This window comes from Rhineura floridana, chromosome 1 (assembly GCF_030035675.1).
Source record: "Rhineura floridana isolate rRhiFlo1 chromosome 1, rRhiFlo1.hap2, whole genome shotgun sequence".
Classification (NCBI taxonomy): domain Eukaryota; kingdom Metazoa; phylum Chordata; class Lepidosauria; order Squamata; family Rhineuridae; genus Rhineura; species Rhineura floridana.
In genome coordinates, this window is record NC_084480.1 from 37,828,823 (window position 1) to 37,851,388 (window position 22,566).

At 42.7% G+C, this 22,566-nt stretch overlaps 1 protein-coding gene across 3 annotated transcripts in view; it reads left to right on the plus strand.

The window, feature by feature from the left end:
• The window catches only part of RAB3C (RAB3C, member RAS oncogene family), a 179,637-nt gene that overhangs the window by 155,341 nt on the left and 1,730 nt on the right, over positions 1-22,566 (plus strand). For 2 of the 3 annotated variants that reach the window (XM_061618404.1, XM_061618401.1), the window contains exon 4: positions 10,399-10,523. In XM_061618404.1, the coding sequence (XP_061474388.1) occupies positions 10,399-10,523 (125 nt within the window). Of the gene's footprint in view, positions 1-10,398; positions 10,524-11,677; positions 11,766-22,566 lie in introns of those variants that run through there. The other variant, XM_061618414.1, reaches the window with a different exon arrangement.

Here is a 22,566-nt window from a genome sequence, read left to right on the forward strand (position 1 = left end):
GAGTGCAGGACATGGAATAATGGGTATATTAGGGGAAAATGTGCATAAAAAATGAATATATTACTGAAAATAACAAACAGAAATGCATTATATTGGGATACATTGCTTGTAAAACTGTGTACAATAGTCAAAACTGCATACAAAAATGTGTTTATTAGGAGAAATTCGCACTGAAATGCTAAAGAATTTTCATGAGAATATATTTTTTTTTAAATGCAAATTACTGCAGAAATGTCAAGAACTGAGTTTAAGATGGGAAAATGAGAGACTGGGAGAACTGAAATTGATAGATCTTTCAATCCTTGTCTCCAACTTTCTAATTCATATATTTCCAGAACAAGCATGTATGCTAATTGCTTGCTGTGACAGTTAAAACCTTTATTCTACCCAGGAGCATAATCCAAAATCTCTAATCATGAAGCCCGCCATAACTTTTGCACTTCAAGATTTCTATCTGCTTAAGAGCGCAATTGTGTGTTTCTGTGCGTGGGGTGGTATTTTTAAAGCTCAAAAGTATCTTGGCAGTCAAAAATGTTGATCCTAACAAATACAATTTTCTTTTTTTAAAAAAATGGGTGTACTTGGGTTTTCCAGAAAACCTCATATTCCTCCCTTGCTAGTGGCTGCCTCTCTTTTCATGTCTTGTGCTTTCCCACACCTGCCTTGTCCAAACAAAGACAAATGCATGCCTCTTCCTTGTAAAAGAGTACTTGGGCTTCATCCTAGTGCAAGACTACTGGATGTGTGGGTTTATCTAAGGAAAGAGCAATTGGAAGGCTCACCTTCTGTAGATTTGTAACTCCTTCTACAAATCTCCATCCTCAGTCCGCAGTTTATATGAAAAATGACTTGGTATGTCTTCCATGATTCCTGGAACTGAAAAGTTGCCAGAAGCCCCACTAAAAGGATGGCATTTTAGGATGGAACAGGGTGAATCATGAGCAGTTAGCAGCAATGGCAGGAAACGGCACTCTAGTTAATTGCCTGCTCCTGCCTGAAACTATCTAGCACATCTAGAGTACAACGTGTTCCCGGAAATGCACGGATAAAGAGTATGCATGAACTCCACCCACCCACAAGAGTATGTCCTATTTAGGACTTTACCTAGAGTATGTATGATTTGCAAGATTTTCATCTCTTAAACATCAAAATCCAGATGGTAAATCATCCCTTTAGGTTTGAATATTTTTGTCTTGGTCTATAGATATATCAACACACACACACACATATACGTATGCATACATAAATGAATCTGTCCTCCACAAAATGTACTCTGTAGTCTCAACAGATCTGTTAATAGGAAAGTGTCTACATCTGGCAACAGTTCTGCATCTGACCTAGTATAAATGTGACTAATCTGAAACAGGAGCATTCTTGATTTAATTTCCTTGAACATCATGCTGGAAACAAGTACAGCCAGACAGAAATTAGCAGTTTCCAAAGGAAAAAGAAAAGGGAAAGGCATGGGCTACAGTTCACTGCAACAGGAATGGAGATTAATTTTGATTAATTAAATTAATTAATTTAATTAATTGATGTTATCCTCTTGTGCAGAACATTTGCACTTTAGAGACACAAGGAAAGTAAGGAGAAATAGACAGAGACTGAGAAGAGTGGTTGACCAAAAGATCTTGTGAGATTGTTGTTGGGACTATTGTTGCCATTATCTTATTCTTTGAGTAAGCTTGCAACTAGTTGAATTCTGGGATTTCAGCATTCTTTTTTTAAAAAAAGATTCTAGAACTCGTGATGATTGGGTAAAGCTTGAGAGCACGATGGCGACGGGTTTTGTGGGTTCATATGAGTACAGTGTCCAGCAGCCAGAAGATGCACATCTGGGAATGCCCTTGACCTATTAGGATGATGCTCATGGTATCCAATTTAATAGCTATATGACAGCAATCGTAATTCCTGACCAGGAGCAGCAGGAATGAAGTCACATCCGGACCATATGTTTAAAGCATATGGCTTCCCCCCCCCCGGAATCCTGGGAACTATAGTTTACCCCTCACAGAGCTACAATTCCCAGCACACTTAGCAAATCACAGTTCCCAGGATTCTTTGGGGGGAGAGCCATGTGCTTTAAATGTATGGTGTGAATGTGACATGAATGGAGCAGTGGAGCTACCACCACATGTACCTTAACACATGTACCAGCAAAGGCAGAAGTGGGTGCATTGAAAATGTCATTTCAAGCTATTCCACATCCACTCTGTACCACAGAGGTCCAGATTTGGTTCATCACAGTTAACTGGACCTGCCTTGGATCCAGCACATCGTCAACCAGTCCAGCTCCATCCCTTCTACTCACACCCAAAATGCCCCACTTGGGGGGGGGCATAGTTACCGTTGGCAGGAATACACAGCCAAGCTCAGTGGATCTGGGTAGAAGGACACTTCTGTTGCATCCTAAGCCCCTCCACAGCAGGAAATCAGGGTTTAGGATTACTTTGTCCATAATTCAGAGAGTACTTGTGAGCATGGATTTTGATCCATTCCTTTCATTGTTGACTCCACTAAGATTTACACACCTGATTTTCCTCTCTCCATTGTTGTAATAATCTCTTCACCAGCCTTTGAGTTTCTGATCATGGCCCTAAACTTAGCTGCATATTGTATCTTTCTTGCTCACTCACCAGCTTCAGAGTGTTTTTCTTCTCTGTTCCTCTTTTCTGTCATGTCTCATACTTTGTTCAACCTTTTAAATCTCTTCATGTTTTTGTCCCCTTCCTACTTCCCTCCGTTAACTTCTAGTTAATGCCTGCTGCTCATCCCCATAATACTTTCCAGTCTCCTCGGGTTGGCAAACCACCATTAATAACATTAAAGGAATCCAGTCAGTGTTTGATGAGTTCACCAGAATCTGCAGTCCAGGTTTTACATAGTGCCCAGGAGTTTTCGAAACTAGTTCCCCAAGGCAGCTGGGGACATAGACTTTGGGTGGGATTTTCCCATTACCAATGTTTGTTTGAGTTTATTCTAAATAAAGTAGTTTGATCACCATCCTTTGGTATAACTCTTACACCATTCTTCTTGGCTATCTGCTGAGAAGGACTGCTACATTTCTTTGGGGAAGGGTTGTAGTTCAGTAGTAGAACAAATGCTTTTCATGCAGAAGGTCCCAGGTTCAATCCCTGGCAACTCCAGATAGGGCTGGGAATATTCCCTGTCTGAAACTCTGGGAAGCTGCTGCCAATCGTGTAGACAATACTGAACTAGATGGACCAATGGGACCCTGACTCAGTATAATTCAGCTTCATTTGTACTTCTCTTCCCCATTCTCATTTTTTTAAAAACTTGGACTGCTTTCAAGTCGATTCCGACTTATGGGCGACCCTATGAATAGGGTTTTCATGGTAAGCGGTATTCAGAGGAGGTTTACCATTGCCTTCCTCTGAGGCTGAGAAGCAGTGTGTTACAAAGGAACCTTGAACTTCCTCATGAGCAGAGCTCACTAGAAATCCAAATTCCCCAAAAGAGAGCAGCAGGATCTTTTGCTGGAGCTACCCACACGTCACCCCCAGAACATGTATAATTTTACCCTTAACTCAATAACACATACACTGCAAGTAAAATAAAGAGTGGTTTTATTAAGAGAAGGAACAAGGAAAAGTATTGCAGTTTACAATTGCAGTTAACAATGAGTAGTTTTCTAACTATTATTCATTCATTCATTCAGCAACACTGGATAGACTAAAGCAAAGAGACTAGCCCTATAAACACTTTCACATTGAGCTCATCCACACAGAAAGAAAGAAAAAAGGAAAGAAAAAGGCCCAGATAGTTGCATATACCTTTCCTGGAGAGTTGCTGCAAGCCTAAAGCTGAGAGAGAGAGACTTTCGTATCTAGCCCAATGAGCAAAAGCTCCACCCTTTGTAACCAGCGCCAGATCTGAAAGTTCTCACCCAAATCCATAGCTCTGAAATTGTCCCAAAGATGCTAGCGTGCCTTGATAAGAAAAGCAGTTGTCGCAGCCCCCCAGAAGAGGAACTGAACTCCCCTTCTCACTCCTCATGTTTTATACCTTTTCCTAACTAAACTGACCCCAAAGTAAACCCAAAGTAAATGTGATCAGGAAGGTGGGAGCCCACTCATTTCCTGATCAGTTCCCAGATAATAGGTGTGATCTCCTGCAGTAGATTCCTGATGATTCCTCAAGGTTAAGATTATCATAATCCTTGTGTAAAACAGTTTCTTTGTTTGACAGGAGTTTATCCTGTCTTCTCCAGAGGCTTAGAAATGCACAACACCTCCTAGTTTGAAAGGAGCTATTCTGTTTCCTAGTGATGGCCTAGATTATCATAAACATTTCCTTTGTTTGAAAGGAGCACCTATTCTTACTGGGTGACAAATCCCAAATTTCCATGAGTCAGGAAGTCTATAGCTTCAGGCATTGCAAGATATGTACTCAGAGGTCACAGAGGGGCTGTTTCCCAGGAATCTTTGCTGTTGCAGGCCTTTTCAAACTCTGGTTCACTGAGATGAATCAAAGATTAAAAATTCCCAATATTTGATACCTCATAACAAGTGACTGGCCCAAGGTCACCCAGTGAGCTTCATGGCTGTGTGGAGATTCAAACCCTGGTCTCCCAGGTCGTAGTCCAACACCTTAACCACAACACCACACTCTTTCTTTCTTTAATTGAAGCAATTTTACCTCTCAGCCAAAAGCATTTTACATGGTGACAAAGATGAATAATAATAATAAGATAGCCCCTGCCCTCAGCCTTATAATCTAAAAGAGAGAACATAAAAAGGGTGAGATGATTGGGAGGGAGAAGGAAAAAGGAAAACTCAGTTCTTAGTTACATAGGTTTTATACATGACCACCTAGAACAGAAAAGGAGAGAAGGAGCCAAACAGCTGCTGGCCTCTCAGCTGAGCCGATGGAGTGGTGCTGCTTCCCTTCTTATCATCTGCTGCAGACTGATTAAGTAGCTGTTGCTTGATGAGAGTTCAGGAAGAGGGACAACCTGATGGAACTGGCTTGATGGCTTAGCTCGTGGTGGCCTTGCTTCACTTCTCTCCTTCTGCTGTAGCCAGATGGAGTGGCTGCTGCCAAGTGAAAGAGGAAGGCACCTGATGGCACTCGCTTCTCAGCAGAGCTGCTGGTAACCCTGCCTGTTTTTCCCTCTTGAGACTTCTCTACTTTCTCTGTAATATCCAACTTTAACATTTTTTTTCTGCTCAGCCTACATCCATGGGGATGGTAACAAATGAGTAGACTTTAACACTGAGTAAAAAGTTTGCAAACAAATTTTTCATGCGAAAATTGGAGGAAGACCATTTGAGAAGTTGTTTCCGCCATTACAAATATGTGTTTCACTTAATCTGAGTGAGCTCATAATACACAGCACTAGGAAGACTTACTTCCCTGTAGGTTGATGACATTTTCACTTCAGGCAAGCCTGAAATGTTTGAATGCCTCATGTGACAACTGTCTTCAATGAGGATGAGTTGAGAATTCTCTCATTCCATTGCCCTCCCCTCTTTCTCTCTCTTCTCTCGCATACACAAACACACCCAAAAAAATTATTTTAAGCAATAGTAGAAATTAAAGTATTTCTGTCTATAAAGGCATCTTTTTATTTCCACACACAGAGTTGCCCCACTAATGCTTAACCAGGAGGGTGTGTCTGTATCTGTCTGTACTGTAGATAATATTGCTATAGATGTAGCCAATGTGGTTGGCAGATTTAGTGCCAACTGGAGTGCAGAATGAAGGAACTGAACAATATTATGGCTGTCGCTGGTGCAGAGAGGGCATTCTGCAGCCCTCCAATATGGCTGCAGGTTAAAGAAGGTGAGTGGAAGCTAGCATTGTTCCATGCTTCTTGCTTCTGAAAGATTTACAGGGCAGGTTTATATTGACACAGGGCAGGTCAGCCAGAGTGCTGTCATCAATCCACGGAGAACATCAGCTCTGCCTTTTCATACCTTCCATCTTACTAAGGCTAAATCCCCCTTGTCAAGGAAAAGAAACTGTGTTCGATTTGGTTTGTGTATATACACACACAAACATAGTAGAGGCTGGTGGCTTCGATGTCTGGTTTTGGGAATAGTTTCAGCACCTTGGGCAGCTCCTTGAAAGTTCAGACTAAAACCTGGAGTGGATTCACTGCCCCACCAACATCGGAGCCACAAGCTCTGATCACCTGTAAAATTCCTCCAGAGTCATGGGAAAAGCTGTCAATGGCTACTAGTCATGATAATTATATATTACCCCCAGGATCAGAGGCAGTAATGCGCCTGACAGTGGAAGAGAGCTATTGTACTCATGTTCTGCTTGTGGGCTTCCTGCAGGCATCTGGCTGGTCAATGTGGGAAACAGGATGTTGGACTAGCTAGGCCTTTGATCTAATCCAGGAGGGCTCTACTTGTGTGCTTGTGTGAAAAAATAAAAACATATCAATACAGGTATCATCATGTTGAGAAAAAGAAGTGAGAAAAGGTGCTAAGAGGATGACCAAGGGAAAGCAGGGTGCAAGGACATGAAATATTTTTTCTGGGCATGTAGTGAACTCTTAACTCTAAACCTTCACTGAAATTGTTATATGTACATAGCACCATGAAGCATCACACACTCAAATTTCAGGTGATTCCATCCAAAATAGGAATGGGTAACTTAGGCTGCATACATTTAAAGCACCAAGAATCCTAGGAAATGTAGTTAACCCTCACAGAGCTACAGTTCCCAGCACCCTTAAGAAACTATGGTTCCTAGAATTATTTGGGAGAAGCCACATTCTTTAAATGAGCTGTAAATGTATGGTGTGTACACAGCTTCAGTCTGTCTCCATTTCATGTCACTTTTCCATGCATTCACTTGCAAGTCTGTCCTGTCCTGTTTCCACATTAATCTGCAAAAAATCTTAATCCGCACAACAAATCTTATTTAAATATACATTTGGAAATATGTATTTCCATTTCCAAATGTATTTCTTCTCAAAATATGCATGTTAAAATGTACTTTCCTTTTGAGCCAAGGATTGTTTCACAACATTCAGGAAAGGCAAAAGTCACTGGATAGCTAACAGAGCAAACCTATGCATGTTTACTTGGAAGAAAGTCCCATTACATCCAGTGGGTCTTATTCCCTGATGAGTGTGTATAGGACTGCAGCCCAAGCTTCAATCCACACATTAATTCAGGAGATGGGGATCAGGCAGTTCATGTCGGAATCCACAAAGATTTAATTTCTCGAGGACCCCAAATCAAAAATTGAGGGGGCAGAGGAGATGCATTAGAATACATCGAGATAGGTTTTCTGTGCATTTGTGAAACACAGGAAGCCCTTTGACAACAGCTGAAAGTTGTTGGGGTTTTTTTTATTGCTGTGTTGTTACCCTTGCCTATAAGTGGATGGATGTAAGGTGAAAAAAAGTCATCATTCTTCCTGTGGTTTTTACAGTTTAAAACAGCTTCCATTTGTTAATGGAATATAGTTATGTCAATAGGCCCTAACTAACAACTGATAAAAAAAATGAAATCTTTGTGACTCACGAATGGGCCTGCACTGTAAGAGGTCTGAGTTACTGCCATTTTCAAGGTTACTATGGTAGCAGGTGCATTGTTGGCAAAAGCCACTTATATTCTGATTAACTACACATTCGTAAAGAGGTCAGCATGCTTCCCTCTGCCGCCGCCCCCCCCCAAAAAATCTACAAAACTGATGTAGGGCTCTGGTAATCAAAAGTAATGATACATTCTATATTTTGATATATTGATGAAAATCTGTGTCTTATGTTAGTTGTCTGCCCATGCTTGAGGGCAATCTGCACAAAGTAGTCATTTCAGACCCTGCATTTTTAAAAAGAAAGAAAAAATTGGAAGTGCAATGTGATATCCTGTTTAATGTACAAATAGCAATGTGAAGCCAATCATACTACTTCACGATATACATAACTGTATAAAATGCTTTCTACAATAAGAAGCCCTTGACTGAATTAAAGGAACAAACATGAAACCCAGTGGTGCCTGGTACCCATTGGGACAGGTGGGGCGGAAGGCAGAGAGGCCAACAGTTAGTGGAGCCAGAGCCAATCAACCACAGCCAACTAATTCTAGATTTGTTCCCTTCCTTCCTATAAGGAGCAACAATGAGGAAGTGGACTGGATTTAAGAAGGCAGGCGGGAGGTGGCTGGTTGAGGGCAGAATGAGGTTGGTGGGACATTGCCCCATTTGCCCTAATGAACCAGCCTCCACTGACCAAACCCTAAGCTCTGCAATATAGAAGATAAATGAGACTAGAGAACAGTCAGAAACTCCCAACTGACTGAGCCAGAGTCTAATACACTCACTGCAGGGTTGTGGAACCTGTGGCTCTGCAAATGTTGCTATGCTATAACACCCATCATCCCGAGCATTGGTTATGCTGGCTGGGGATGATAGGAGCCCAACAACATGTTGAGGACCATGGGTTCCTTGCCTCTGGCTTACTGTCATCTCTACCCAGCCTTTAGGACCTCAAATGGGCTTCTGTGCTGATCCATTAGTGGTCCGTCCCTCGCTAATTTAGTATCATTGAAAAATGATATTATGCTCTGCCAAATTTATTAATCAAGGCAAACATCACATATTTTCTTACTGTTTTTTAAATCTCCCAAGTGATCTCAAGCAGCCATTGTTCAGCCATTTCTAATGCTTTCTGTCTGAACTGAAGCAACTGATGCATGCTGAGTTGATATCTGGGAACTAATGTGTAGCTCCCAAATATCTTCGACAAACACCAACAGTGACAAGTGATGAACTTTAACAGAGTTCATCTCACCAAATTCTTTCATGCCATGCCTTCAAGAATCCTCAGTCACATGCAGACAGGAAGGCAGAAGCACAACCATCTTAGGTATTATCTCTGTTCAAGAAACCCAGCAGATCAGGGAATGAGGTGGTTGCTTCCTGCCCCAGCACCAGGTGTGAAAGTACCAAAGTAGTAAATAGGAGTCGGCCCTAACATGGATACATCCAGATGTCCCTTTCTTGGATACACAGACAAAATACAGCTTACTTGAATGGAAGTTGTATAATGAGATGGCAGGCCCAGAACACATGAACCAGGCTGGCTGGTCTCAGCAAACAAATATCCTCGCAGAGATGGTTACAGGAAGAGCAGATAGAAATTTAATTAAGTTAAATAAATAAATAGACACTTTCATTCTTGAGAAAGAAAATCTAAATGGTACCTGCCCATTGTGGTAAATGATTATGGTGATGCAAATTTATTTATTTAAAACATTTATTTACCACCCTTCACCCTATATTTAGAGAGCCAGTGTGTTGTAGTGGTAAGGTGTTGGACTACGACCTAGGAGACCAGGGTTCGATTCCCCACACAGCCATAAAGCTACCTGGGTGACCCTAGACCAGTCACTGCCTCTCAGCCTCAGAGGAAGGCAATGGTAAACCACCTCTGAATACAGCTTACCATGAAAACCCTATTCATAGGGTTGCCATAAGTCGGAATTGACTTGAAGGCAGTACACACACCCTGTATTTATTTATTTATTTTATTTAAAATAATAATATACCACCCTTTACCCTGTTCTGATTTTATTTATGTGAAACATTTATATACCATCCTTCACCCTATCCTGATTTCACAGCAGGATGCAATTTAAAATTATTTCACAATAAAAAAATCGACAGTTAAACACTGAAACCCTTAAAGAGAGCTAAAACCAACAGTAAATTAAAGGTGCCTGGGAAAATTAAAATGGTTTTGTGTGGCGCACACACAAAAAGATATATTATAATGGAGGTACCAGGCAGGGCTGTTTAAGGAGGATGTTCCAGGACTGGGGCACTGGGGCTGAAAAAGCCACCTTGTACTTACCTAATGAGTCTCTGATACAAAGAGCACCCAAAGAAGGACCTCAGAAGATCATCAAGGCATAGCTAGGTTGATATAGATGTAAACAATGCTTCAAGAACATGGCTCCAAAGCCATTTTACTATTTGCTGTTCCTAAATTGCAGTAATGGAAGGTGGGGTGGGGCGGCAGTACTTACCTGACCTCCTAGCAGCCAAATTGCTGCAGCTTACTGGAGGGGTGAGACAGTAGAGAGAGATGTGAATGCACTGCTGCGAGGCAGAGATCACAGCCGAGTAAATTCACCAGCAGGAGCACCATGTTGGCTCTGCCAGTGCATTTGCACAGCACCAACCTCCCTGATGCCTTGCCCTTCCCACTCTCCCTCCTGGTAAGCAGCAGCAACTCTGCTGCTGGAAGGTCAGGTAAACACTGCCGTCCCACCTCACCATCAGTACTGTTGTACTGTTTAGTTGTATGCAAACCCCCTTGCTTTCTTGAGGCAGGCCAGCTCATCCTGCTTAATGGTAGTACCAGTCTTTATTACCTTGTTCTTTTGACTGATTTCTCTCTCTTTCTCTCCTAAGGTCAACCCAAATAAAAACTTACTCTTGGGATAATGCCCAGGTTATTTTGGTCGGTAACAAATGCGACATGGAAGAAGAAAGGGTAATCTCCACTGACAGAGGGAAACATTTAGCAGAACAACTTGGTAAGAAGAGAAATTACAAAAGCACTTGGATATTTTTTGCAGTCCCCTCCACGCTGAAGGGATTTCTGAAAGGAGTTTGTGCACACTGACTTCTCATAGCTCTCTCAATTGCTTAGCACAAAAAGAAGTATGGTAGTGAAAAGGGAAAAAATGTCTGTCAAAATGAGGTCAACCTGGCACGTTTCTTGGCTCCTTTCTCAACTGGTGTCTCCAGCAAATGCACTTGGTGGCCAGTAGAGATGGGCAAATCTGTTGGATTTAGTTTCTCTCTATTTCTAATTTTTCCAGCCTTAAATGTGGTTTGCTGCATTTCCACATCAGTCTGCCATTTTGCAGTTTGCAAAAGGTTCTCACAGAAATTCAGGAGCATTTTAGCATGCATTTATCCTAATGGGCAGAGCCATCCAAATGAGGTGAAGCTAGCGGGAAGAGGGATCAGTGGAGAAGGTGATGGCGGGAAGCTCTACAGCATCCACTTGCCGTTCGGGAGCCGCTGGCCCAGCTGAACACAGGCTCTATTGGGAGCTACCCACGGGAGCTGGAAGGGAAGAGACGGCTCCCATGAATAGCCCTACGGGGCAGTAAGCATTCCCCATAGACCAACATTGCCATTGTTTTCCTCCACCGACCTTTTGCCGGCGGACTTTTCCTGAAGATCAGTACCTGTGGCAGTGTTCTGAAGGGGACTTGGATGCCATGCAACCCCCCCCATGGCTCCTCCCCTGCCACGTCCCCAGAATGTCCTGTTTTGGGGGCTACCAATGGCTTCTGCCAGCTCTCCGTTCACCAGGCTGGCTGTCCCTAGAAGGCCCCCAGCTAAGCTGGGAGGGTCCCAGCACAGCTGCGGCTGAGCCAGGACAAAGGCTTCTGCTGGTGGAGCCCAGCACCACCAGGAGCCTGCCAGCTGAGCTGGGAGTCCACCACATCACTCCCCCCATCCCAGCACAAATACTAGTTGGATTGCGCCCATAGTCATTTTTATATGCAGTTTAATACAGTGCATTCTGTCTGTTATTTTCAATTCTCCAACAACAAAAAATGTGTACAAAAAAGTGTGCATTGTATTACCAAATTTGGAAAGTGTGATTTTAGAAGGATATCTGCTTTGTTATCATTGAAATGCAAACTGAACTGAATTTCTTCTCCATCCCTAGTACCCAGAGGTCAAGGAGACTCCAGCTTTATTTCTTAAAACCACAAAGTATTGCTTCCTTCAGAAGGAATTTAGCATCTGATAAACACACAAGAAATAAAATTCAACCAGTGAAAAAGGCTAACTCTAGATTTCTATTGATATTTCATGTTAGCTTAGATTCATTTGCTGCCTCAGCTGCTTCACACCCATTCATCTACCTCTTTTCTCTTTGTTTTTAGCTATCCTCTGCTCTGTATCTCTTCTTTCACTTCACCTGTAAGAGCTTAACTATGCATTGACTGGCGTCAGACATAATGCTAAAGTATGGTTCAGCATTCCACGCAGGAGCCTTGATCTCATTCAGTCACCCCTCCCCTCTTCCTCCAGCGTGAACCCAGGAAGGAGATAGGATGGTTTGCTTCCATTTTCAACTAACCATGGTTTATTGTTATGTGTGAACCTAACTGGTTAGTCTTAACTGTGATTTGGGCAAATCAATCAGAAACCATGGTTTTGAAGTTTACTTGCTCTCTAAAACAGAGTTAAGATTTAAAAACATTTGTTGCAGTGGATAGCTCAATGAAAACATCAACCCAGTGTGCAGCAGCTGAGAAAAGGGTGAATTTCCTATTAGGGGTTGAAAATAAAACTGCCACTATCATAATGCCATTATACAAATCTGTGGTGCAAACACACTTCGAATATTATGCACAATTATGGTCACCACAGCTCAAAAAGGATATTGTATAACTGGAAAAAGAGCAGAAAAGGGCAAGCAAAATATTCAAGGGACTGAATCATCTCCCTGATGAGGAAGGGTTGCAACATATGAGGCTTTTTTAGTTTAAGAAATGGTGCGTGGGAGGGGGAGCATGACAATGGTGTATAAAGTTATCCAAGGTGTGGAGAAAGTAGAGAGAGATGATTTTCTCACTTTCTCAGTACTAGAGCCCATGGTCATCCAGTGAAGCTGAATGTGGGGAGATTCAGGATAGAAAAAAGAAGTACTTCTTCTACACAGTGCATAGTTAAACAATGGAATTCAGTGCCACAAGATGCAATGACGGCCACCAACTTGGATGGCTTTAAAACAGAATTAGGTATGAGGCTATTAATGGTTACTGAACATGATGACTATTACCTCTAGGACCAAGGCGGTATGCCCTAGAATACCAGTAACTGGGTAGAGCAGGAGAGAACTGTTTGCTCATGTTCTTCCTATGCTCTTAGGTTCACACATAACGACAAACAGGTTTGCTGGAAACAGAAGCAAAGCTTCTGATCTCCTCCTCAGGACCATGCTGCAGGCGGAGAGGCAAAGGGGGAAACTCGCAAGCCTGAGGCTAAACTATGGTTTAGCATTTCATCCAAATGCAGCCATTACATATATATGTTGTGAATGTTCAGGGCCTTGCTTGAGGAAGAGGCAATTTCCCACAGACAAGCAGGAATAGTAACTATGTATTTAATCCTTTCCCCCACCCACCATTTTTCCATTGCAACTCCTCACCTCCTGGGGCTCCAGACATGCATTTGTGTGGATAAATGGATGTCTGGAGTTCTGCAGTAGGGAGTAGGGATGAGAGGCAGGATCGTGTCAGAAAAGGGGCAGGTGAAGCAAGGTGAAGCCCTTCTCCCCCTGAAAATGGTCTCCTTCCTAAAGCTGTGTTTCCTTATTAAAAGCAGCCATTGGCATTTTAAACACACACATATGCACATAATGTTGCCTTGTAAAGCCCTGAAAGAACATCCGATGTGACTGTTTTCTGAGTCTTTACTATTTTTGTGAGCAGGACCAGAGGAGAAGACATGGATACAAAGCCCCTTTCTTCCCTGATAAACCAAGGAAACGAGCACGAGCAGAGGATTAGAAAATGATACAGCAAAATCTCTTAATAGCTGAATGCTATTAAGACAGCTCTGCAAAATAACTCATTAAAGGAGCTGGGTTGGAAATCCATTCAGAGGATTTGCAGGTGTTATTTTTGGCATGGGGCTCTTTTTATTAGGGCCATCAACAGTGCCTTGAGTTGCATTTTAAAAGGTGCCCCTGGAGCCAATTTGGCCCTAGTAAAATGGTAGCAAGAAGAGGACAGGGAGAGTTTGACTGATGAGGCAAGAAGCCTGCAGCTTAAATAAATCCTCTTGTATCTGGGGGGCACTTTACACATTGCATTTTTGGTCCACTTCTATAAAGTTAAAAATGAAAAATGAGTCGGTGCAAGAAATATATCTTTAAAAACTCATATACATACAAGTACATTTGCATTGTCTGTGTGTACATAATTTTAATGTTTTTAGCATGGAGTAAACACAGATCTGCTTAAAGCCCTTTCCCCTGTGCATAAAAAATGTCCATTTAGGATCTTTGTAAGTCGAATGATCAAAACTACAATGAAGCATTTTGGAGTATATCATAACTCACAGAGACCATTTTCACGTGCGATGTGAGCACCTTTTATCTTCTTTCATCCGCTTTGTGCCAAAATGGGAATGTAGGACAAAACATGGAAGAAAGCCATTTTAAAATAGAATGTTCCTTCTAGTCATTACAGATTTAAACAAAATGCTATTTAAGCCTCAGGTGTAAAAATGTCTTGAGTCTGCATAGGACTCGCCACTATCCTGACATCTAGTTCTTCTGCCCATAGCCAATCAGTCGCAGATTTTGGCTGAGGCAGCCTCACAGACAGCAGCTGTCTACTCTGTGTTAGGCAGAACCTTGTATAATAATCTTCAAACCTTGGAAAATCCATATTGGGAGTTTCTTGATTACATGAAATGTTCCCACAGCAGAACAAGCATTCTCAAGCACCTCTGTTAGTTGCCAACAAGACCACAGTCCCAAAGGGTTCTGTTTCTAGTGGCTTAGATACATTCCCATTAAGTGGCTGCCTGGGGAAATAGATGCATATAACTTATCCAGGCTTCTTGTCTAGTCTTCAAAGATATCCAGTAATATGGCTGGAAAGAGAATAAGCATATACTGTTAAAAAAAAGTCAGGAGATTTTTTTATTTATTGGAAGACTGTCTGTTTCCACTATGTAAAAAAAATTAATAAATCCAAAATACATATTAGGGCAATACTTTTGTTATGCAAAACAAAAAGTCACAAAATAGTTTTCAGGCTTTCAAGTTCCCCAGAACTCTTCTTAAGGCTTGACAGTTTTTTTTAAGGTTGTTGCATCAAATGCAGACATGGATGGCTTGAACAACAGCATTTTTTCTCTTTCACCTCCCCAAAACTCTTCAGCAGGCTTGATAGTAAGAAATGCAAGGGAACTCGAAAGCTTGCGTGCTGTTTTGTGACTCTCTGGTTGTCTTTAGTATTGCCCTAATATGCGTTTTAGATTTTTTCTAGTGGGCCAAAAATGGTTACATTTACTTTTTATGTAAAAAAATGATGCTCTTGATGCTGAAGCAAGGTTGTGCATGCTATAAGAACATAAGAAGAGCCTGCTGGATCAGGCCAGTGGCCCATCTAGTCCAGCATCCTGTTCTCACAGTGGCCAACCAGGTGCCCGGGGGAAGCCCGCAAGCAGGACCCGAGTGCAAGAACACTCTCCCCTCCTCAGGCTTCTGGCAACTGGTTTTCAGAAGCATGCTGCCTCTGACTAGGGTGGCAGAGCACAGCCATCATGGCTAGTAGCCATTGATAGCCCTGTTCTCCATGAATTTGTCTAATCTTCTTTTAAAGCCATCCAAGCTGGTGGCCATTACTGCATCTTGTGGGAGCAAATTCCATAGTTTAACTGTTGGGCTATGTTGCTTCCCAAAGAATAAAACAGGGAATGAAAGGGTTAACCATTGCATCAGCCACACAGCTGGACATAATGAGCCCTAATCAGCCCAAGGGCAATAAAGCATGGAAACAGGAAACAGTGAGTAGTGGGGGGGGTTGTTGGAGTCGGAGAGGTGTCGAAGTAAGTGTATGGCATATGTGTGTACCATTATGTCACCGAGAATGTTGTGCAACTAAGTAAAGCTCTTCCTAAAAACCTGCGCCTGTGTATCTGTGGATTCTCACTGGAATAAGGCGGAAAAGGAACAGACTGGGACTCTGTATGGGAAACACCCGGGAACTCTAGCACGCTACAAAGCCAACAAAGGGTTATGGGCCCAGCCTAGAGACCCAGCCTGGAGACTCAGCCTGAAGAACACAGCATAGAGACACAGCCCAAAGGCTGTCGAAGAAGAGATGAGACAACCTCTGACTGAGGTGGCGGAGAGGAGGTGGAGATAGCGATGTCGTATCCATCAGGAATGCCCCTGGAGCGCCTTAATGAGTCGAATTACACAAGCTGGAAGGTCCGGATGGAAATGCTTCTACGACGCGAAGGTCTTTGGCAAGTAATTGAAAATGAGCCCCCCACGGACCCCCCTTCTGAGGAGTGGCGACACCAGGAAGAGAAGGCACGAGCCACGGTAATTTTGGGGATTCAAGACTCACAGTTGCTATACGTAAGAGAAAAGCAAGTAGCAAAAGACGTATGGCAGGCTTTGCGTGAAGTACACGTAAGACAAATGGCAGGTAGCAAGGTGCAACTTGTGAGGAAGCTGTTCCAAATGCGTCTGCGAGAGGGCATAAGTATGCACGACCACCTACTAACAGTAAGGAGCCTGTTTGCTGAGTTACCTCAGCAACAAGTGTACAAAACTCTTTCAACTCTGGATGCTTCTTATGATGCTGTAATATGTGCATTAGAAGCAATGCCAGATCAGGAGTTAACAATGGACTATGTATCAGGAAAACTACTACAGGAATGGGACTGCCGCCAGGAAAGAAGGAAAAAGCAAGACGAAGCCAGTCCAGCACGAAAGGAGGATGGCACACAGGCGTATGCGGTAAGAAGATGCTTCAAATGCGGGTCGGACCAACATCTAAAAAGAGACTGTAAAGCGCATAACAAACAACAACGCGAAAAAGAACTTTTTTCGGTGCGAGTTGTAACAACCGGGAAAAGCGAAGGAGGAAAGAAAACATGGGTGGTGGATTCTGGATCCACTCATTTCCTAGTGAATGATAAACAGCAGTTCCAGACGCTCTCTCCTGTTCGTGAGCATGTCATTTTGGCAGACGGAACTAACAGGGAGGTACTGGGAAGGGGCACTGTTTATCTTGCATGTTTGAATACTCTGATAACTAATGTACTGTACGTGCCACAGATAGAGACCAACATCATGTCAGTGGCTAAACTTACAAAAATGCAGTATAATGTGGTATTCTATAAAGGGGTATGTGAAATAAGAAAAAGGGGAAGGGTATATGTACAAGGTAAAATGGTGAATTCCTTGTTTATAATAGAGAAGACACAAGAACCAAGAGCGATACTCATAGCAAACAAACCTCCCCATAATGGTTGCATACATGAATATCACAAAAAGCTTGGGCATATAGGTTTCTCCACTTTGGAGATAATGCCCAGAAATAGTGCAGACGTTCAATTCAAGCATTGTGATAAATATGTTGAATGTGACATATGTAGGCAAAATAAGGCAATAGCGGCACCTGTAAGCAAGAGAAGTGACCACAAGGCTTCCAGAGCCTTTGAACTCCTATACATGGATTTGGCAGGGCCATTCCGCAAATCCAAAGGAGGTGCCAGGTATTATATGTTGCTTGTAGACCATTTCACTCGGTATGGTTTTGTATACCTGCTAAAGGCAAAAAGTGAGGCGGAACAATACATCAAACAGTTTGTTAAGTGGGCAGAAGCCAAACACAGAGTAAAAATAGCTGAGTTACACTCAGACAGAGGTGGGGAATTCTGCCTGAGTCTCTGAAGAATTTCCTTAATGAGAGAGGTATTAAACACTCTCTCACCGCCCCATTTTCTCCTCATCAGAACGGAACTGCTGAAAGGAGAAATAGATATATGCAAGAAATGGTACGTGCTATGCTAAACGATTGTGATTTAAGCACTGCGTTTTGGGGTGAAAGTCTTATGTATGCCAATTATATACAGAATAGACTATTTTCCAGTCCCATAAACATGACTCCCTATGAGAAGATGTACGGCTGTAAGCCCAAGCTAAGCCATATCCAACCCTTTGGAGCAACTTGTTGGGCATACGTGCCAAAAACCCAAAGAAAGGGGAAACTCGCTCCTAGAGCAATAAAAGGGAATATATTGGGATATGAGAATTCTGCTTACAGAGTGTGGGACCCAAGTAAACAACGTGTAATAAACTGTAGAAGTGTATACACGAGTAAACAGGATTGGAACTCTCAAAATGACCAGGTTGATATGGGATTCACTGTAAATGGTAATACAACCCAAACTGAAACACCCCCAAAGGATGTAAGTGAAAGCCAGCCTGCTGAAAGAGTAAAGCAGGATGATGCTGACAGTAATAATGCTGGCAGCAGCAGCATAGAAGCGGTTAAGCAGGAAATTGTGGACACAGATGCTGCTAGCAGCCCAGAACGAAAAGAAACCGTATTGCAGGCAGAAATACTGGGGAATGCAACTCCAGTACAAGGGCCGCACAGATCACAAAGGGCTACTCGAGGTAAAGCACCAGAGAGGTTTCGAGTGAGATAGCAGAGGCAAGGTGTGAAATAAATGAGCCTACCTCTTATGATGAGGTAATGAGACTTCCTAGTGCAGAAATAGACAAATGGCATAAAGCCATGCAGGAAGAACTGAACGCTATGGAAAGGACTCGCACATGGATGTTAGAAACACTGCCTCCCGACAAGAAAGTGATCGGGTGTAAATGGGTGTTCAAAATTAAAAGAACTAATAATGGCAGTGTGCAGCGGTATAGAGCTCGTCTGGTGGCAAAGGGGTTCCATCAAATACATGGGGAAGATTATGATGACGTATTTGCCCCGGTAATACGCCATGAAACTATACGGCTTGTGCTGAAAGTGGCTGCCATGGGTAAAAAGCAGGTGTTCCATTATGATGCAAACACAGCGTTTCTATATGGGGAGTTAACTGAGCAAATATATATGGAACAACCGCAAGGCTTCGATGATAAAACCGGACGTGTATGTCGGTTACAGAAATCATTGTATGGGTTGCATCAGAGTGCAAGATGCTGGTATATGAAATTAAATGCTGTTCTGGAGTCACTGGGGTTTAGACGTAGCACAGCAGACCCATGTCTATACATTCAACAAAGGGAAGGCACAGTTGTTTATTGCCTTGTGTTCGTTGATGATATTCTGTACATGTGTGACAATGATGACCCAAAGACTGTCTTTAGTGAACAGCTAGAACGCCATGTGGACATTAAAAGACTTGGTCCCGTGGCTCATTATCTAGGAACGGAAATCCTGCGACATAATGACGGCAGTTTCTCTCTACACCAGGAGCCGAAAATACGGCAGATGTTAAGAGAAAATGGCATGGCAGAATGTAAACCCGTAAAGACCCCAATGGTAGTAGACTTCCAGAGGGAACATAACAGTGAGGCCCATGGGGACCCTCAACAATACAGAAGCATCATTGGTAAGCTGCTCTATCTTGCAATGATGACACGGTCAGACATATGTAACGCCGTCAATATATTGTGCCAAAAGGTAGAGTGTCCATCCCTCCATGACTGGGACGGGCTCAAACGGGTCTTGAGGTATCTGCAAGGCACAGCAGGAAAACGGCTGTTCCTGTCCTCCATGCGAGGAGACGGCTTGGTCTGTTATGCAGATGCAGACCACGCAGCTGACAGTTCCTCCCGAAAGTCCATATCGGGTATAGCCATCATTTATCAAGGCTCTCTCATAGACTGGCATAGCAGGAAACAGACAGTAGTAATGTCCATCTCAAGTACAGAGGCCAAATTCATCAGCCTCTCTGTAGCATGCACAGAACTGCAATGGTATGCAATGCTGTTTCAGGATGCATCCCTACTGGTAACTAAGCCATATATTGTCTATGAGGATAATCAAGCATGCATCCAGTTAGCGCAGGCGGAAAGCCACACGAAAAGAACAAAACATGTGAGTACAAGGTATCATCACGTGTGAGATTGTGTCAATCAGGGGTTAATCACTCTAAGATATTGTGCAACAGAGACCATGTTAGCAGACGTATTGACAAAACCGCAACCAGAAGACAGACATGTGCAACTAATACATGATCTAGGAATGTTATAAATACTGTAACCCTGCAAGTAATGTAACCATGTACAGAACAGGATGTTTATTCTTTGTAAAGCAGGTGGGGGACTGTTGGGCTATGTTGCTTCCCAAAGAATAAAACAGGGAATGAAAGGGTTAACCATTGCATCAGCCACACAGCTGGACATAATGAGCCCTAATCAGCCCAAGGGCAATAAAGCATGGAAACAGGAAACAGTGAGTAGTGGGGGGGGGTTGTTGGAGTCGGAGAGGTGTCGAAGTAAGTGTGTGGCGTATGTGTGTACCATTATGTCATCGAGAATGTTGTGCAACTAAGTAAAGCTCTTCCTAAAAACCTGCGCCTGTGTATCTGTGGATTCTCGCTGGAATAAGGCGGAAAAGGAACAGACCGGGACTCTGTATGGGAAACGCCCGGGAACTCTAGCACGCTACAAAGCCAACATTAACTATGCGTTGAGTAAAGAAGTACTTCCTTTTGTCTGTCCTGAATCTTCCAACATTCAGCTTCTTTGAATGTCCACGAGTTCTAGTATTATGAGAAAGGGAGAAGAACTTTTCTCTATCCACTTTCTCAATGCCATGCATAATTTTATACACTTCTAATGTCTTGCATCACTATACTGTGTTGCATCACTAAACACATCCTACATCATCAGCATGTGGGGCTTGTTCATGCCAGAGTTTCCAGTGTCCCCTCAGAAGTGTCTGCCTGTACAAGCTACAAGGAAGAAAGCTGCATAGTGCGGGTGGTGAAGTCTGCCCTAGTCAGACCTCATCTGCAGTACTGTGCTCAGTTCTGGACTTTAAGAATAAACTTCTTCAGATATAAACTGCATTGTTTGAGAAGTAATCCTTTTTGTGTGTCCCACATCCACTGTCCATCAATTTTATTTTGAGACTGAGATGCAAGTCATTCTTCTTTATTCTGGTCACATCTACACCATACATTTAAAGCACATTTACCGCATGTTAAAAGTGCATGGCTTCCTCCAAAGAATCCTGAAAACTGTAGTTTACCCCTCACAGTGCTACAGTTCCCAGCACCGTTAACAAACTATCAGGATTCTTTGGGGGAAGCTATGTGCTTTAAATATATGGTGTGGATGTAACCCGAATTTTAAAAATGACTTGCGTCTCACTCTCAGAATGACTCATCACTCCTCAATCAACACAGAATTTAACTTTACTACCAGAAATTTTAAAAGGATTAAATAAGGATTTTAAAATGATTGAACAAATTCATGCATCATAGTCTACATAAGAACATAGGAAGAGTCCTGCTGGATCATAGCAAAAGTCTATCTAGTCCAGCATCCTGTTTCCTGTTTCTGCAGTGGCCAGCCAGATGTTTATGGGAAGCCCACAAGCAGGACACGTCCCACGAGCCCAATAGCCTTCTTCTGCTGTTGTTCCTCTGACCTTGGAAGTCGCACATTGCTATCCTGATTAATACCCATTCAATAACCTTATGAATTTGTCGACTCCCCTGTTAAAACTGGTGGCCATCGCCACATGTTGTTGTAGCAAATTCTGTAGTTTAATTGTGCCGTGTATGAAGCAGTACTTCTTTTGTCTACTTTACTGTTGATCTCCTGCAGCCAGAGGAAGAATATTTCTGATTCCCAGGTGCATGAAACAACCATCTGTGTTGTTTTCATCATAGCCTGCTTTTGAGTCTTCTTGAGCAGGAATGCCCATTTTGCATTCTGTCTCTTAAAGTGTCCTGCCAATGCCCCTAGGCCTGGGATGGGGAACCTTTGGTCCTCCAGATGCTGTTGGACTCCCATCAGCTTCAGCCAGAATGGCCAATGGTCAGGAATGATGGGAACTACAGTCCAGCAACATCTGAAGAGGCATACCTGTCCTTGGGGCATCTGGCTAGCCACCATTAGAGACAGAATGAGGACTAGATGGGCCCACTGGTCTGAATTAGCATTCTGTAAATCATCTGCTCTTAATAAACAGACACTTTCACTCTCGGCTATGATACATAAATACAACCCATTGCCTTCAAAATCCTTCTATATTGTTATACACTCCCCAACTTTTCTAGTGGTGAGACATTCCAGGAGTGGAGCAATGGGTTTAGCTTTTTTTGGGCTCGTCCAAACTGACCTTGATAATCCATGTTTTCCATATGAGCTTTGTCATCTGACAGTCCCCACTAGCCTGTTTGTTCGCTCTTTGCCGATATAAAAACAATACTTTTTTTGCGCCCACACATGCAGCGGGGAGGACCTGTACTTCTTCTCGCTTTTTCCCAGCTCCGCTCCTGATTGGTTCACTTTTCCCAGGCTTCTTCCCCCAGACATTCACGCACATGCGCAAAAGTGATTGGACGGGAATGATGGAAGGGGTGTGGGGAAATGGCCAAGGACCGCCCATGAACCACCTACATCGCTAAAGTCTGGGGTACTGCATCCTAGCGCTATGTTGAAGCGGGTGATTCCCGGTTAAAAAAAAGGAAATCGCATTTTTTGCAATACTGCAGATGCGGATTTAAACACTATAACATCCACAAAAACGGGCGACGTCGTATGGACCATGGAAAATTAATGAAGCCACAAAGCGATCATATCGCTGATTAAACAGTCGTTTGGACGAGCCCTTTGGAAGGTGGAATCACTGAAGATATATTTTGTAATATTTGGGTTTATTTACAAATAAGGATGGAAGAATCTATCAATTTCAATTTTCTCTGCTTCTCATTTTTCCAATCTGAAATTCAGTTCTCCGCATTTCCGCAGCATTCTGTAATTTTTTTAAAAAAAACTTATGAAAATTCTTCAGATTCTAGTGCAAATTTCTCCTAACACAT